General features: G+C 47.9%; 1 protein-coding gene across 2 annotated transcripts in view; it reads left to right on the top strand.

Moving 5' to 3' along the window:
* The window catches only part of LOC147105952 (aldo-keto reductase family 1 member D1-like), a 316,229-nt gene that overhangs the window by 41,890 nt on the left and 255,990 nt on the right, over positions 1–18,349 (top strand). The window contains exon 4 of one of the 2 annotated variants that reach the window (XM_086008563.1): positions 1,943–3,781. The exons of the other annotated variant lie outside the window; for it this stretch is intronic. Coding sequence (XP_085864689.1) covers positions 1,943–2,017 — 75 coding nt within the window. The 3' untranslated portion in view covers positions 2,018–3,781. Of the gene's footprint in view, positions 1–1,942; positions 3,782–18,349 lie in introns of those variants that run through there. 2 annotated transcript variants of the gene reach the window in all.

The following is an 18,349-nucleotide window of genomic DNA, read 5'->3' as shown; positions in this document are numbered from 1 at the left end:
TTGTTGTGCAAAATGCAGGCAACAATAATTTGTTCAGAAAAGGGACTGCAGATACACGTTCCGACCGGTAGATGTACTATGTGCCTTTTACAAGAACAGCTGGCACATGAATCTGCATTGCACTGCCTTTTATGAAGGCACGGGAAAAGACACGACTATAAAAGACAGTTACTCAATTGGATCCCGTTGCACGTGGGTTGCCTGGATGCCTGCCAATTCTAGCTGCTGCCTATTACGCTGTACAACAGGCTCAAGGCATCACGCTTAATCACCGAACTGTTTTGTTTGTACCACATTCAGTGGAAGTTCTGTTATCAAAATACACCACTCAGCATCTAACATCAGCCCGTAGCAGCAAATATGAGGTTGAACTGTTATCCCACTCCAATCTCATAATTCAAAGATGTTCAGTTTTGAATCCAGCCACACTGCTACCCACAGAAGAGGACGTAATCCCACACTGCTGTGACACGGTTACCCAGTTAGCTACCAAGCCCCGAACAGATCTATCTGAAACTCCTGTTCCTAATAGTGACTTGGTATTCTACGTAGATGAATCGGCCCTTAGGGATGACAAGGGATCACCTAGGGCTGGGTATGCCGTTTCTGATGATCATTCAGTTGTGGAAGCGCTCTCACTACCTCAATCATTTTCAGCGCAACAAGCAGAACTCTTCGCTCTTACCAGAGCTTGTATATTGGCTACTGATCAAACTGTTAACATTTATACCGACTCCAGGTATGCTTTTGGAGTTGCTCACGATTATGGACAGATCTGGAAATTAAGGGGGTTTCTAACTTCCTCAGGATCAACTATTAAGAATGCTGAGCAAATCAATAATCTTTTGAAGGCTCTAGTGTGTCCCACTAAGATTTCAGTTATTAAATGCCAGGCTCATACAGGTAGTCAGGATCAGATATCCCTGGGTAACGAGCGGTCAGATAGAGCTGCTAAATCAGCCGCTCTGTCGGATACAGGGCCACAGGTCTCAGCCTTTGTTTTGCGTCAACAAAAATCAGATAATGACCCACCTTCTATTAATGATGTTTTAGCCTTTCAGTCACAGGCTAACTCGGACGAAGTGTTAAGTTGGGCAAGGGATTTTTGTTTTAAAACGCCTGAAGGGGTATGGGTTCACCATGACGGCCGCATGGTGGCTCCAAAGTCTTTACTTCCATGGATTGCTCGATGCGTTCATGTTTTCACGCATGCGGGCAAAGGGGGGATGGCAGACTATATTAATCAAACATGGTATGCACCAGGTATTTCGGCAATTGCAAAACAAATTAGTGAAAGGTGCACCATTTGCCAGGAAATGAATCCAGGCAAGACAGAGAAAGTACAGGCTGCCTCCCACCCAAATCCATCAGGCCCTTTCGTACATTTACAAATGGATTTTATTGAATTACCTCCATGTTTAGGATTTAAGTATGTGTTAGTAATTATAGATATGTTTTCAAGATGGGTTGAAGCTTTCCCATGTAAAAAGAATGATGCTGTAACAGTAGCAAAGTGCTTGTTAAAAGAAATCATACCAAGGTTTGGAATACCTATGCAGCTTTCAAGCGACAGAGGATCGCATTTCACTGGAGCAATTATAAAAGAACTATGTAAAGCTTTGCAGATTAACCAGCATCTTCACTGCAGTTATCATCCACAATCCGCAGGACTGGTGGAAAGACATAATGGAGTGCTGAAGAATAAACTTTCTAAACTTTGCAATGAAACTGGACTTAAATGGGTCGAACTATTACCCTTAGCATTGATGATAATGCGAGCAGCAACTAACAGGACAAATGGACTGTCTCCACATGAGATTGTTATGGGACGACCCCTAAGACTGCCATTCTCAGCACCATTTACGGTGAAACAAATGGACATTCATAAAATGGACGAGACTATGCTAAACTATTGCATTGCATTAACTAAATGTATTTCCAGCTTTCACCAACAGGTAAAGGAAGCTCAAACGAGTCCAGCAGAGGGAAACTGCCACGACTTGGAACCAGGAGATGACGTCTACGTGAAGGTTTTTAAAAGAAAGAACGGTCTACAACCACGCTTCGAAGGACCATATCAAGTGCTCCTAACAACAAACACAGCCGTAAAAGTCAAGGAAAGATCTTCCTGGATTCACGCATCCCACTGCAAGAAGGCGCCGAATAGAGACAATTGATTTTTCTTGAAAGACTCTAACAATGAAGACGTTACTTATATTTTGTATACTAATCGGACTACTGAGTCTAATATACCAAGGAGATGGGGAAAGATCCCGAAAGAAACGAGAATTACACGTGAATACTTTTTTGTACATGTCTTACGAATATGCTAGACGCAGTAAGTCAGTATGAAAACCCAAAGAACCAAGGCTGGGCTGACTGGATATTGGGAGGATGGCTGGGATCAGTAGGACAAATATTATTGCATGGACTAGTAATAGTGATAGCCCTGATTGTATGCATTGCTCTGTTTGTCACAATGATTAAGTGTTGTTGCAATAGGTTGGGCAAGGCAGTCTTGCCTACGATGAATATGATGATACAGAGAGAAGTAAAGTCAGTAGAGGAAAAGAATGGTCCCCTGGATGAGGAACTGAGACGATTGAATAAAATACAATTATAGGGATTAGAAAACTTAGACAAATATATACATATATATATATATTCCACATGCTCTCCTCTTTCTGCAAAACACATTTTCCATTTCAAATGGGAACTGCAGGCTAGGAAAAAGAGAGAGGACTCCCTTCAACAACAAGCCAGTGTCGTCGACTTTGTATATCACTTGGTCCGCACTTTGGGGGCTTACATAGAAGCACTTGTGCTTAGGAGAACCCCACAGGTTAGTTATAAACTGTGTAGGCCATGAATTAGTCCTCCTCTATAAGCTGCTGTTCCCTGTCTTTTAGAAAGTGCATCGTGGCACCCGCACTGCAGGCTAATATAAGCTGCAGGGAAATTAGAACACTGCAGGCTAATATAAGCTGCAGAACTATACAAAGACATAAACCTGAAATCAAATCAAACATAATTAAACCCTACAAGAACACACGCCCAAACACTAAGACTAGACAGAGAAGAAAGACGATCTTAAACAAGGTCAACCATCAATACAGGTAAATCCCGGGGATGGTTCCAAACGGAAAAGAAGTCGGTATCCTTGGCTAAAATCTAAATTTAGTACGAGGACCGATAGGAAGAGGTTAATTTCAGTTATGTTGTCCTAGTAAGGACAAAAGGGAAGAATGTGGAAGTACAGTTTTTCAGTTAGACATTAAAATGGCTTCTTGGGCATAGAATGAAATCCATTTAAACTTTAAAATGGCCAACAGCATGATTCACTAATCATGTTTCAAGGGAACGAGATAATTTAGGAATGTTATATACGTACTCCTTGTTTGTGATAAGCTTAACAAGGAGCCTCATTATACCAAACAAACAGCCAAGGACATGATAAGGTAAACATCGGCCCACAGGCCCAGTTGGTACAGTGAGAGAACAGAGGGAACAGAGAGATCCCATAATAAAGGATTAGTTAATCTGATCCCAAGGTATTTCCGTTCGTTATTCTAACGCAGCCCGGAATACGTTGTTTCAATAATTCGCAAGGTCTGTGCCTTTGTAATCAGTTATGATTCAATACTATGTCATGTGGCATAGAAAGCCTGTTTTGCTTCTATACTGTATAAATATACTACAACTCCTGTATTACTTTGAAGAGGTCTGATGTAGCCCTTGTCTACACAACTCTTCCCTTGCAAGCAAATAAAGCCTGTCTTTAACGATACTATGGGCTAGATTTTCAGTATAGGCAGTTTTGGGGCGCTAACCTTAGCGCCCGCCCGAAGTTAGCGCCCGCCCCAAAGTAGCGCCCCGTTGCCGGGAATTCAGTGGCTTCGCCCTAAGAGGTTGGTGGAGTGCTAAAAGAGGCGTTCCACTACTCTCTTTAGGCGCTAAGCCGGCGGTCCAGAGGGATAGCGCCCAGGCGGGGCGCAGCACGGGTGCGGTCATTTTTGCACTGACAGCAGACCCCGTGGTGCCGACCAGCTCTTAAAGGGGGAAGGGACGAATTGGTCTGCTGCCACGCCCTGCACACTGCAGCCTTGCAAAGAGGCCTCAACACTACTGCTCAGCCCCAGGGAGTCATGGCAACGCCAGAGAAGGCCCGTCAGCGTGCCCTGCGCTTCTCAGAGGGTGATCTGGACATCATGGTCACAGCTCTGGAGGTGAGGCGCAAGATCTTGTTTCCAGACAGTGGGAGGAATCCAACCCACCACGACTACACCAAAGCCTGGAAGCAGATCGCCCAGAGGGTGACGTTCACCGGCGATGCCCCCAGGACCCACACACAATGCCGTAAGAAATACAACGATCTGACCAGGATTGTGAGGGTGAGTAGCCTTTCCAGTCTCCTCCTCATTCTTGCATGTACACCTGACATGATGGGCAAAGGGACCTGAAAGTCCTTTTGGCCAGCCCTCAGCCAGCAGCATTGGGACAGTCATGAGCATCAAATGGCCATTCGGCACTCTACACTTTGGCCAAGCTATTCCACCATGGGAGGCAGTGGACAGTACATCAGGGCTTCACTCTGTCCAAGCTATTCCACCATGGGAGGCAGTGGACAGTACATCAGGGCTTCACTCTGTCCAAGCTATTCCACCATGGGAGGCAGTGCTCACTACATCAGGGCTTCACTCTGTCCAAGCTATTCCACCATGGGAGGCAGTGCACACTACATCAGGGCTTCACTCTGTCCAAGCTATTCCACCATGGGAGGCAGTGCACACTACATCAGGGCTTCACTCTGTCCAAGCTATTCCACCATGGGAGGCAGTGCACACTACATCAGGGCTTCACTGCGCACTTACAGCCCGTCCTTTCTCTTGCAGGCTAAAGTAGCGTTTAATCGCCAGGCCCGTGCCAGGGGTGGCCGCGCCAAGCTGCAGAAGCTCACTCAGCTGGAGGAGCGCGTGTGTGTGCTCATGGGAGCACGTGTGATTGTCCCCACAGCGTGCGGTGTATCCGACCCTCCACTGCCCGGCAATGGTAAGGACCTCGCCTTTTGGCCCTCTCGCGTCGCACTGGCCCATCCGAGCTACCTCCTTTGCCACTGTCCCACCAATGCGCTGAATCCCACCAGTCCTAACTCCCTCGCTGACGCCGTCTCCTCACTCTGAAGCTACTCTTGTGCATTCCTGCTTTCAGCTGGTGACGACCAGGACCCTGAGGCTGCCAGTGACAGCACCTCCAACCAGCAGGAGGAGGAGGAGCAAGCTGGACCTTCGGGGGAATAGTCACGTCCCGCAGGAGAGGAGGAAATGCTCGACACCTCCTCACTGGACGAGTGCCTGGAGGAACTGTCGCAGGGCAATGCAGCTTCTGGGACCAGTGGCGTCCAGCCACCCAGCAGCCGTGCGCGTGGCCCGCGGCCTTCCCCCCAAAGGGGGGAAGGATCAGAGGGGAGTGCTGCTGCTCGGCACACTCGCCGTCACCAACGCGGCAAGGGTCCCCTAGTTCGGCCCCCTCCTCCCCAGCGGGAGAGTCGCGACTCCAGTCCGGACACCTTCACTTCGGAGGAGGTGCGGAAGCTCGATCAGATGGCCGACGACTCGGACCGGCGCCACACGGAGCTCATGAGCGTGGTGGGGCGCATGCCTGAGGCCATCGAGTCGCTGGCGACCAGTGTGCGCGAGTTCGGGGCAGCAACTGCCGCGACTGGCCGCATGCTAACTGATGCCGTCAAGACCCTGGCGGATGTGATGCGCGCGCACACCAGGACCACAGGGCCACTCACTGCTGCCACACGCGCTGTCTCAGGCAGGCATCGCCAGGGCAGGCGCCGCGCTGGACCATCCCAGCAAGCCGGCCGTCGGCTGATTGCTGCGGATCCTGCAGTGCGGGCCCGGCCGAGTGCCACCGCGCCACAGCACCAGCCAGCGCATCCCAGACGCCTGCTGGCCCACATTGCGCCATCCGTCGCCGCCATTCCCCCTCTGGGCCGTCAAGGGCAAGCGGCTGCAGCTGATGGTGGCCAGGCTCAGGTGCGCCACTCAGGAGACGGCCCCTCGAGGCCCAAACGCCGTGTAGGCCGCCCCCCAGCGGCATCTGGCGGAAGGGCATCTGAGCCTCAGGCGCCTTCCCCCAGCCTCGCAGCAGCCACTGGGCAGAGCTTGCGAAGGAGCAGCAGGCAGGGCAGGGGAGGCAAAATGCTGGCCAAGGTCTCGCCCTCGCGGGCCACTCAGTAGAGGGTGTGGCCAGCTTTCCTTTAATATGGCGGTGGCCATCTTTATTTTGCCCATGGTTGTGCTTTTGGAGGGCTTTTTTTTTGCGTTAGGCCGACGTTGAGGCCCGGTTTCAATAAAGGTGGAGTGGCTCCTCCCCAGTTTGTGGGAGTGAGTCGTTTGTTGGGCTTTTTGTGGGGCCCGTTTATTGTTTTTGGGGATTCATGTGGGAAGGGCTTTTCATTTTTGTTTAATAAAAAATTATCTTTATTCATGCAGTCTCCATGGTTGTTCTTCTTAGTGTTTGTTGGCTTCGCCGGCTGAGGGCTTGCGGAGCGGCTGCATTCATCTTCCCTCATGGCCCCTGGCCATTCCCTGACAGGGGGCTTAGAAGTACCGTGTAATAAGGTGGCGTCGTGCGGCCCTTGGCCCTGGTCGCTCCCTCCTGGGAACGTACTCCTGCTCCTCCTCCTCCTCCTCCTCCTCCTCCTCATGCTCCTCCTGCTCCTCCTCCTGAGGTGCTGGTCCAACGTCAGGTGGCAGTGCCTGAGTCCTGCGGATAGCCAGGTTGTGTAGCATGCAGCAAACCACCACAAATTGGGAGACCCGGTCCGGCGAATACTGGAGAGCTCCTCCGGAGCGATCAAGGCAGCGGAACCGCTGCTTGAGGACCCCAATAGTTAGCTCGATGATGTTGCGGGTGGTTTGATGGCTCTCGTTGTAGGCCTCTTCAGCAGCGGTCCTGGGCGCGCGGAGCGGGGTCATGAGCCAGGTGCACAAAGGATAGCCTTTGTCCCCGAGTAGCCATCCTCTTGGGGGAGGCTGTGCCTGGAACATGTCATGCACAGTACTCTGCCGCAGGATAAAGGCATCGTGGCTGCTGCCTGGGAAGCTGGCATTGACTGCCATGATGCGCTGCTTGTGGTCACAGACCAGCTGCACATTCAGAGAATGGTAGCCCTTCCTGTTGCGATACTGCTCGCCATGCTCCAGAGGGGCCCGCAAAGCCACATGCGTACAGTCAATGGCGCCCTGCACCAAGGGGAATTCCCCGAGTCTGGAAAATCCCAATGCGCGCTGATGCTGGCTCTCCAGGGCCATGGGGAAGGAGATGAATTGGCTTCTCCTTCTGAACAGTGCTTCGGTCACCTGGCGGATGCAGCGATGCGCGCCGTACTGGGAGATGTTTGCTATGTCCCCAGCAGCGTATTGGAAGGAGCCGGTGGCATAGAAGTTCAATGCCACTGTCACCTTCACTTCCACCGACAGAGACGTCCTGCACCTGAGCTTTGGCCGCAGATCTCGGTGAAGCAGGTGGCAGATCTCTGCAATCACCCCCTTCCGGAATCGGAGCCTTTTAACACATCGCGCGGCACTCATGTTTAGGTAGGAGCGCTGCTGGCGGTATAGCCTGACTGGGTAAGGCCTACGTGGCCGACGCCTGTAGCCCCCTCTGCCTCTAGCCAGGGCTGCCCCTCTCACAATGCGTCTGCGAGCCCTATGGACATGGAGCTGCAGCTCCGCGTTGGCACCCCATGCAACCCCCATCAAATCCTGGCAAACACTCTAATTTCCAAATGGCCACTTGCAGCGCTGTTGCCTGAGTCCAAAAATACCTGGCTCTTGCTGCTTGAAACCAGTTAGCTATCCTCCTTGTTGTGTCTCCAGAAATGCGTTGCACAAGACTGTTTTCTGAAATAATGGATGGCCTTTATACTGGAGAGGACGTTCCCTTTAATTAGCGCCCCCCGGGGCCCGCGCTGGTTGTGTTGCGTTCCTTTTTCCAAACGCTCCAGCCGCCCGCCGCACAATGGGGCGGTCCGACTGAAGTTTGCAATCGGGGCGGCCAAAGGGCGTTGCACGAGGATGTGACGTCATTTTCTGCGCGCGCATCCGGGCGGGCGCTAAACTTTGCGCCGGCGCTAACGGGCAACTTAATTTGGGGCGGGGCGCAAACTGCGCTGCGCCCGGGCGCTACACGCATAGCGCCCGGAAATCACTTCTCTTAAGGCGCTAACTGCTGGCGCAAGCAACTGAAAATCTAGCCCTATGTGTTTAAGAGTCTTACTCGGGAGTCGAGACTTCGACACATTTTCCAAATTTAGTTCGGTTTCTCTCAACAGACGTTCCCTGACCTTTTTTATCATGAATACCAAACACAATCTGGTCACGAATCATGGATGATTTCAGCTCAGAGAAATTACATGTCTATGCTTTCAGTTTCAGATCAGTCATAAAGCTATCAAAAGTCTCATTTTGCTGCTGTGTCCTTGAACAGAACATGTATCTTTCATAGGTCTCATTCTTTTTGGGAGAGCAATGTGCATCTAATTTTTTTAGCACATGTTCTAATTTTTCTCTGTTCTCCTCTGGATTAAATACAAATGTATTAAATACCTCTATCACCTGTGGGCCTGCAACCGTAAGCAGCAACGCTATCTTCCTTGCGTCTGGCTTCGTACCGAATCCGATGGCTGCAATGTAGAGTTCGAATTGTTGTTCAAGAGTCTGCCAATTGTAGTCGATATTTCCTGTGAGTTTCAAACGCTCTGGTGGCTTCAAATTCTCCATGTCGCTTTTCACAATTTTCAGCAGATCTTCACCATCCTGGTATCATCTTATGTTCATTAATAAATAGACATTCTTATTATGAACACAGCTAGCTTTTGCTAGACACTTTTATTGAGCACATGTGGACTAGGTACAGTATCTGTAGAGGTATCCATCTTGACTGCTGCCTTGTGGGTAGCCTAGTGCCTCATGGGTAATGTAGTCTTAATATACATACAGCTGGGTAGTGTAGTCTTATACATACAGCTCTACACAGCTCTACGGCTCCACCTAGTGTCCACTATAGAATGACATGTTATTGATCATTACAACGTGGAGATAGGATTGGAACCCTGTGGCAGATTTGGTAATCCATTACCTCAGCCAGGCATGACCACAGTCTCCAGGGTATGTTGACAATTGACCAACCAGCTGTCACTAGGATCTGTCTGTTTTGATCACCATTAGGGTTTCAGGACTTTCATTTGATTTGTATTGAAGTTAATTTTATTTGGATTGTCACTGTATGTGGAGGAAATGTTCCTCCAGTTCTCCTCATTAATATTTGAAAGAAGTAATCATTGAGAATGTTAAATATCTCAGTCATCCTCCACATCACTCCCATGTGAGTGTCTTATAGCCAGAGAACTGTACAGCTTGAAGTGGACTCCCTCTGACGTTATTGTGTTGATTCATGCTCGACACTGACTGATTGTTAAACATCACGATCACTCAACCATGTTTATTTGCAGAATGTTGACCTTGTCAAGGCTGTGAATTCTATGTTAAACAGTAGTGACTGGGCAATGTCCAATTTGTAAACTGCTGAATTGCAAAATCAACTAGCTGATAAAAAAGGTTAAAACAGTCCTGTCTCCATCGAATCCCTATACATGCAAAATCCCTCTCCCTTCAAAATCATTTAAAATAAAAAAGGGGATATATTAAATAAATTAATCAAGCTCAAAGAGGATAAAACCCCTGGTCCGGATGGATTGCATCCATGCATTTTAAAAGAATCTAGGGAAGATATAGCAGAGGCATCACTACGCATATTTAATAATTCATTAGAAAAAGGTGTAGTGCCAGAGGACTGGCGGATAGCTAAAGTAATACTGATATTTAAGAAGGGGGATAGAACATGTCCAGGGAATTATAGACCAGTCAGCTTAACATCGGTGGTAGGAAAAATAATGGAATCCTGACTAAAGGAGAAAATAGAAGAACATCTAGAAACCAAAAATATAATAATGAACAGTCAACATGGATTTCAAAAGGGAAAGTCTTGCTTGACCAACCAAATTAAATTTTTTGAAGAGGTAACAGTGAGAGTAGACAAGGGTAATGCAGTAGATGTAATTTATCTGGATTTTCAAAAGGCCTTCGATAAGGCACCCCATAATAGACTGATGAACAAGGTCAGAGAATGCGGTGTCGGGGGACAAGTAGCAGAATGGATTGCTGGCTGACTTCAGGAGAGAAAGCAGAGAGGTGGAGTAAAGGTAGCTATTCACAGTGGCAGAAGGTGGGTAGTGGTGTTCCACAAGGATCAGTGCTGGGACCACTGCTGTTCACAATTTACATTAACAATTGAGGGCTAGATTTTCAGTTGCTTGCGCCAGCAGTTAGCGCCTTAAGAGAAGTGATTTTCGGGTGCTATGCGTGTAGCGCCCGGGCGCAGCGCAGTTTGCGCTCCGCCCCAAATTAGGTTGCCCGTTAGCGCCGGCGCAAAGTTTAGCGGCCGCCCGGATGCGCGCGCAGAAAATGACGTCACATCCTCGTGCAACGCCCTTTGGCCGCCCCGAATCCAAACTTCAGTCGGACCGCCCCATTGTGCGGCTGGCGTCCAGAGCATTTGTAAAATGGAACGCAACACACCCTGGGGAGCGCAAATTAAAGGGCGCCCCTCCTCCACTATAACAGGCACTCTGCATGTGTGGAAGGCTCCAGTGTGTTGTTGTCACCACCACCACCACCACCACCACCACCACCACCACCACCACCACCACCACCACCACCACCACCACCACCACCACCACCACCACCACCACCTTGTCTCTCTTGACCTTTCCCCCCCAGACTCTGCCTTTGAAAAAAACACATGCTCCCTTCCCCTTTAAGAGCTCACTGGCACCAGAGTGTCTGCCGTGCGCTGCGCCCGAGCTCGGGCGCTGCGCTTTGCACCGCCGGCTTAGCGCCTAAAGATAGTAGTGGAACGCCTCTTTTAGCGCTCCACCAACCTCTTAGGGCGAAGCCACTGAATTTCCGGCAACGGGGCGCTACTTTGGGGCGGGCGCTAACTGCGGGCGGGCGCTAAGGTTAGCGCCCCAAAACTGTCTATACTGAAAATCTAGCCCTTAGACTTTGGAATCAAAAACACAATTTCTAAATTTGCAGATGACACCAAATTGGGGGGGGGATAGTCAATATTGAGGAGGACTGCAACAAGTTACAGGAGGACATTAATAAACTTGCAGAATGGGCATATAATTGGCAAATGAAGTTCAACACATAAATGTGAAGTATTACATTTTGGTAGGAAGAATAGGGAGGTCACTTATCACTTGGAGGGTGCAAGTCTAGGTGGGGTAGAGGAACAAATGGAACTAGGAGTACAAATACACAAATCACTAAAAGGCCATTAAAAAAACAAACCAAGCACTAGGGTTTATTTCTGGAGGGATAGAATTGAAAAGTAGGGACATTATGCTAAACATGTATTGAACTAAATGTTAGACCACACTTAGAGTACTGCGTGCAGTTCTGGTTGCCATATTATAAAAAGGATATAGAGGCACTGGAGAGGGTGCAGAGAAGATTTACAATGATGGTACCAGAAATGCGAGGGTATACATTTCAGGAAAGGATGAACAGGCTGGCTCTCTTTTCTCTTGAAAAAAGAAGGCTGAGGGGTGACCTAATAGAGGTCTTTAAAATTATGAAAAATTTTGATAAAGTGGATACAGAGAGAAAAAGGAGACGGCAGTACATCTTTTTCCCCATGACCGGGGACAAACAGTGCAAACACGCATGTGGCTTTGCTAGGATAGTGGGCTTCCCCATGGTTCAGGTCACCATTGACTGCACGCATGTGGCATTGCGGGCACCTCATGTGAATGCAGTGGTGTTCCGAAACTGCAAGGGCTTCCACTCTCTGAATGTCCAGTTGGTGTGTGACCACAGACAGCTGATACTCGCCGTCAATGCCCGCTATCCTGGCAGCAGCCACGATGCATTTATCCTGCGCCAGACTGGTGTCGTAGACCTCTTCCAAGCACCACGTCAACCTAGTGGATGGGCTCCTCGGGGACAAGGGTTATCCACACTGCACCTGGCTGATGACATCACTCCGTAACCCCAACACCCCCGCCGAGCTGCAATACAATGATAGCCATAGCGCCACCAGGAACATCATTGAGCACACAATCAGTTCCGGTGTCTGGACCACTCAGGAGGAGCCCTGCAGTACTCTCCCAAATGAGTCTCACTTTTCATTGTGTGCAGCATGCTTCATAACATTGCAATAATTAAATCCCAGCCATTGCCACCAGGGATTGGTGCACCACCTCAGGAGGAGGAAGAGGGAGAGGAGGATGAAGAGGAGGATCAGCAGCACCAATGTGGGAGGGAGACGCACAATATTGCCACTGATAAGACACCGCTTCTAACTATTTACAGAGAAGATGGCTTCTGGGATGAAGAAGCACATCATTGCAAGCATCCCGCACCCCCGGGCAAAGCTACAATGAGTCAAATCACAATAAAAATTGTTATTTATATTACAAACTCTGTGTCATTTATTCAGGACAAACAATTAGAAACAAACCAACAATTCATGAACTAACAAAACTCGCTCTCAGAACATGGAGATAAGCGGCAAAACAGTAAACAAATATAATAACATCAACATCGAACTTTTCCACAAACATTTATTAATTAATTATTGGGCCTTTGAGGGTGATCTCCATCCGTTGTGTACTTCCCCTCTTCCCACCCTACTGTTCCTCCATAATGTGGCCCCAGTGGCTGCAGCAAAGCTGGCAGAAGGCTGCTGAATGCTGGAACCAGAGACTGGAGATGGCTTGAAGGACGCCCTTGACCAGCTCTGGGCCTGGAGGGCCCGGCTGCAGACATCACCAACTCTGCATGGGCGGCAGCAGTTTGGGCTGGCTGTGTTGCAGGCCATGCAATGGGGAAGTGGAAGTGGTGGGAGCAGGAATGTTGTCATCCTGAGAAAGGACAGCAATTTCTTGCTCAACTGACACACAACCGCTCCCATGGGGCAGTACCTCAGCATCCGGAGCAATCTGCTCGAGCACAGATTGCTGGCCTGCTGCGGTACCATGAGATCCCTGGGGGGACTGAGGGTGACCCAGCGAGGATGGCAACAGTCAGTGCTTGCATGACATCAATCTGAGACTGCATGAGAGCAATCTGAGACTGGCTGGCACCAGCCAATGACTCGATTGCAGCACTAAGCCATTGCGTTGTGTCGGCCTGTGCTGCAGTGGATTCTGCCACCTCACCCATTACACACGGCATGGGCTCTGGTTCCCCATGGTCTCCCTGAAATTCAACCATCCTCTGCAACGAGGCGAGGATGGGTTCAAGGGTTTACACACAGATGACAGCTGTGCTGGCGGCGGACTCCTCCACGCTCCTAGCCAGTGCATCCATGCTGTTGGGCACCCTTGCCATTGCACCCATGAGCTCAGTGTGCATGCTCAATGCCTGGGTATTCATGGCCGCGATGTCGAGGTCCGAATCCGAGTCCTGTGCCGCAGAACTCACACATCTACTCACCCTCCGGGGAGATGGCCCCCGAGCTTCCCTACCCCCATGGTGTTGCTGCAGCCCACTGGGTCCAGGAGCATTGCCTTCATCAGACCCTAACCCCCTGCTCCCCTCCAGGGAAGGCGTGACCCCAGTGTCATATGTGTCACTCTCAGGACACGCAGACGGTGTGGCTCTGGCTTCCTCTTGCTCCTCTGGGGCGTCACTGCCACTGGCAGGCTGAGAGACAGGCTGGTCAGCTGGTGGTTCACTATCTGAAAGCTGGAAGGTACACAAATGGCTTTAGTGTGAGATCAGGGGGGCAGGAAGGGAGCAAGGACTGGAGACAGTTGGATTGAAAGTGTAAAAGGCTGGTGTTGTGAGGGGGAAGTGGTACGAGAGAGGAGAGAAAGCTGATGAACATACCATTGCTGTCCCCAAGGGGGTCGACCGCTCCATCGGCCACGGCACCTATGACCTGGCTGGCAATGAGCCTGTGACTCCGTCCTCCAACTCATTTGGGGGGTGTAGGACCGCCTCATCCCGTGCATTGTTGCTCCCTTCTGTTATGAGACGGCTTGGCCTGCAAGAAAAAAGACAGCGTGTGAGTGAGTGTGCAGCCACGTGTTTGGCAGGTGTGCCTTCCATAGTTGAATAGACATTAATGTGTGCAAGGTGTGGGATGTGCATGTGAGTTTTATTGGATGAGTGTTGGGCATTTGGGTTTTTAAACCCTGTGGGCACAGAGTGAAGTTGAGATGGAGGGAGGTAGAGGTATTGAAAAGCAGGTACTCACCCTGCCCACCTGAGTGAGGTCGTTGAACTTCTTGCGACATTAAGTGTGGGTCCTTGGCACCAGGCTCCTGGAGGAGACATGCTGAGCCACCTTCCTCCACACCCTTCAGAACTCCCAGTGCAATGGCCTCCTGCCACAGTCTGGGAATAGCACTGCCCGTCGCTGTTCCACAGCACCAACCAGAGCCACCAATGCCAGGTCGCTGAAGTGTCGAGCTCTTTCCCTGGGCCTATCCATTAGCACTACCAATACAAAATTGCTTTTGAGGTCTCTCCAGGCCGAGATTCAAGGTTGCAATGAGCAGGGTGTGGCTGGCCGGCAAGATGGCCCCTCCCCTTTAAGAACTGGACAGCGCCAGTCTGGCTGGCTTCCATGGTAACTGACATCACCTGAGCCTCGGTAGCGTTCTGAGATAGCGCCTCACTCCCCGACGTTAACGCCTTAAGAGAGGTGTGTAGCACTTGATTTAGCGCTCAAATCACCTCCAGGGGCGATAGAGGCGAATTTTGCAGTTGGAGGCGATAATTAGCGCCAGGTGCTAAACTTTGCGCCCGGCCGATATTAGCGCCCCAAAATGGGCGATACCCAATTTTTCCCCCATAGTCTCTGGATCATTAATCCAGGCCTCTGGGTAACTAATCCAATAACATAACCACTTTGGTCTCGATAGCAAAATACTACACTCCACTTTGGTCTCCTTATCTGAGAAAGTACACACATGTCTTAAAGGTGGTGTAACGAAGGTTGAATAGATTGATCCCTGGTGTTAGATCAGTTAATTTCAGTGGACCACACTAATCTAAGGTCAACGCACTAAAATAAAAGATTTTGAGTCCGGTGGTAGTTTTTTAAATAGTCAATTTATTGCATCACTGACTTACACTGTTTGACTGTCCTTTGTTGTACTAACAGCATGTTCAAAATGGCTGGTTTTTATACAGCAGCAGATCACAGCAAATGTATCCGCCCCCTTTATTACCATTGGCTCAGCAGCATGCATGCAGAGCCATGGTTGGTTCAACTGCATCGGCCAATCTGACATTATCACACTGATTGGATCTCTGGTACATCACTCATTCCTTTGTTCTCTAGTTAACCTAAATCAGCCGATGTGACGTTACCAGCTGTGATTGGATCTGATACATCACACCATCCTTTGTTCTCTAGCTAGCAGTCTTCCACGTGATCTTGTTCTCAGTTTAAGCATAATCAGCACTTTCATTGTTAGTTTAATCATTAAAATCTATGTTATTAAAATATATATATATTCCCTAACACTCCCCCCTTTGATTCTTTCAAAAATTGAATCATAAAAATAAAGAGTCAGCTTAAAAATATAATCAATCATTGCTGTGTTTTGCCACTGTCCGGATCAGTGGCTCTGCACAAATTTACATCAACCAGGATTTTACGTGGTCACAGTAAAAGCCCGGTTTTAATAAGTTAATTGATTTCATGATCTTAAATTAATTAGTGCATCTTAAAAAGTGGGAGGAGCACCCCTCAGCTTATGGCTTTGGCTTTGAAAAATACATTCAGGTAAAACTTAAAAAGTAAAAAGGTAGAAAAATTATAAAAAGTAGAAAAGGTACAAAACTATCTAGCAGCTAAATATAACATGCCCCTTTAAGATGTAAAAATGGTCTGCGGCGACCTGCAAGGTGTCTTGCCCGTGGGGCAGCAGCCGCCTGGTGGCAAGCACATTTAATCAACAGAAACACACAATTTGATCCCCATCCTATTGTATAAGGCCTCCCTCTTATCTTTCTGAGGAATGTTTTGTCAAGATTCTTCAAGGGCATTTTATGGCTTTGTGGCTCCTTGTTATCTAGCAGGTGCTATCCTCCCTGTTTCCTTGCATTTTACCATTCCCTTACCATTTCCATTTGTCTTTTGATGCTTGATATTCGACCTTGCTGGCATTTATGCTATCTTTTTCCGCTTGCCTGTTGTCAGTCCCTGGTCTAAGAATTAAAACCCATCTTTGAATCTAACAGCTATTTCTTACAATTCCCTTCTTTGAGAAGGAAATATCCTTATTGACTTCTCACAATCGGCTCTTGACTAATCTAGCTAGCTCTTATTGCGCTCTCAACTTGGGCGTTAGTTAGTAGGGAGTCTTGAAGATTTCTCCCTTCCTTACAGTCCATTCCTTTGAGGAGAAGGAGCAACCTTTGACCCCTTACTCAAATTCAATTCACTGTTCCGGTGTTCCAATTCTGCCCAGTCTGGGAATCCTCTGTTTCTTCTATCTTTCCTGATGTTACCCCGCCTGGGGTCTCCTCTACATTGCTTTGGATCTTCTCTTTCGGTGTGCTCAATTAATTTGTTAGTGCTGGTTAGTCATAGGCATGAGTACCCAATTGGCTTATGTATCAAAGTCTTACTACACACGTTACATATATCAAATACACTATTATTACAAGTTGGATAGCTACCAGAGCATGTGAAATAATACGAACCTAAGGGTGTGCTGATGTATTAAGCCCAATATCCCATCAATGTGAGTTGTCCCCTATGCTGTCAATTTCAATATCTATTCTCGAGTTGTCTTGCTCCAAAACATAAAAATGCTTTAGGGAGGAGTTCAGTCGCATCATGAGCTCACTGAAACCCACAAACAACAGGGGAATGTCGTATCTGAGTATCCGAATTGTGCCACATAATTGTGTAGCTCATACTTAAAAACATGTTGGTTGATGGGACAGGTCCTGTTAGACCCGTAAAGCATGGTAATTGCAGTAGTAGTGACACAGGAGGCACCACCAAAACCACCTCATATTGGATTCGCACTGGTTTTTCCCACGCTCTGTTACCTACAAAACACAATTATTACAGTCACAGTTAAATTCAGTCTTACAATCATTTCAAGCGACATTACAGTTTAACATCTAATCAACAAATCATGGATTTAAAAGATTCTCCAGATCTCTTTTACTTGTATCCATCTTGTGGATAATTCTTTACTAAACATGATTTCTCCTTGGCCCTCAATTGTACCAATCTAGATTCCATGTAACTCTCCACTTCAACTTCAATTTCAATCCCTCTAACAGGTACCAGTGTGTTTAACTCTATTCTGATTGTTTCATTAATTAGATAGCTCTCGATAGAGTATGTGTCAATGCTTTAAAAGTTGTCTCGCTCTCCTGAGCCACATTAACCATTTCATGTTTTGCTGTTGTCAAGTAACTGAGCATGTCTGAGACCCATTCTTCAGTGCAAATTCACCATACATTCCTGGATGATAATTGCCTCATATGTACCGAATCACATTTGCAAACACATACCGGTATCTCAATATCATGCCACACATGCTATTTGATACAAGCCTTTCTCGGGCTTTCAGGTATCTTATCAAAAGATTGTAGTCACCTGGAGATCTTTGCTCATCTTCCTCTGCATGGTCCCGATGTCTTGGGTAGTGGCCAGACTATCAAATTCAGTTTTCTTAAAAGTTCATTAAAGGCAGGGACACAAATGTCTCCAAGAGAAAGCTATCAATTTACTATTCTTAACTACACTTTCCTGACTTTCACTAGAAAGTTTTGAAAATTCCCATTCAGTCGTGTAATTCTCCTGTTTCAATCTTACACCCTCAATCACTTTCCTTTAATTACCATTCATATCTCATTCATGAGTCCTGGAGAAACTTTACTGTCCAGTACAATATTTAAGATAGAAAACATAGATCAAACGTTCTCACTTGATCCAAGTTATTAACACTTTTTATTTATTATTTTAGAGGATCTTTTATTTTCCCAAAAGTAACCAAATATAAAGTGCCTGAGTCCATTTTGTCATTTCAAAATCATCCCAAAATCCAAACAGCAGTATTATGAGCTATCTCTTACTTTTGTTATCGGTGTGGGAAAGTATTTTCCAGCAGAGGCACGGCTAGCTGGACAAAGCCACAATGAATTGTGCCTTTGTATCCTTATCTCTTCCAAGAACAGGCTCTTTCTAAATAGTTACTAGGTTGTAATTACAAGCAACATTTCAGAAT

The sequence above is a fragment of the Somniosus microcephalus genome, chromosome 16 (assembly GCF_052327205.1).
Source record: "Somniosus microcephalus isolate GS21.2 chromosome 16, FLI_Smic_1.0, whole genome shotgun sequence".
Classification (NCBI taxonomy): domain Eukaryota; kingdom Metazoa; phylum Chordata; class Chondrichthyes; order Squaliformes; family Somniosidae; genus Somniosus; species Somniosus microcephalus.
Note: the sequence above shows the minus strand (reverse complement) of the source record. Positions and strands in the feature narration are given on the sequence as shown.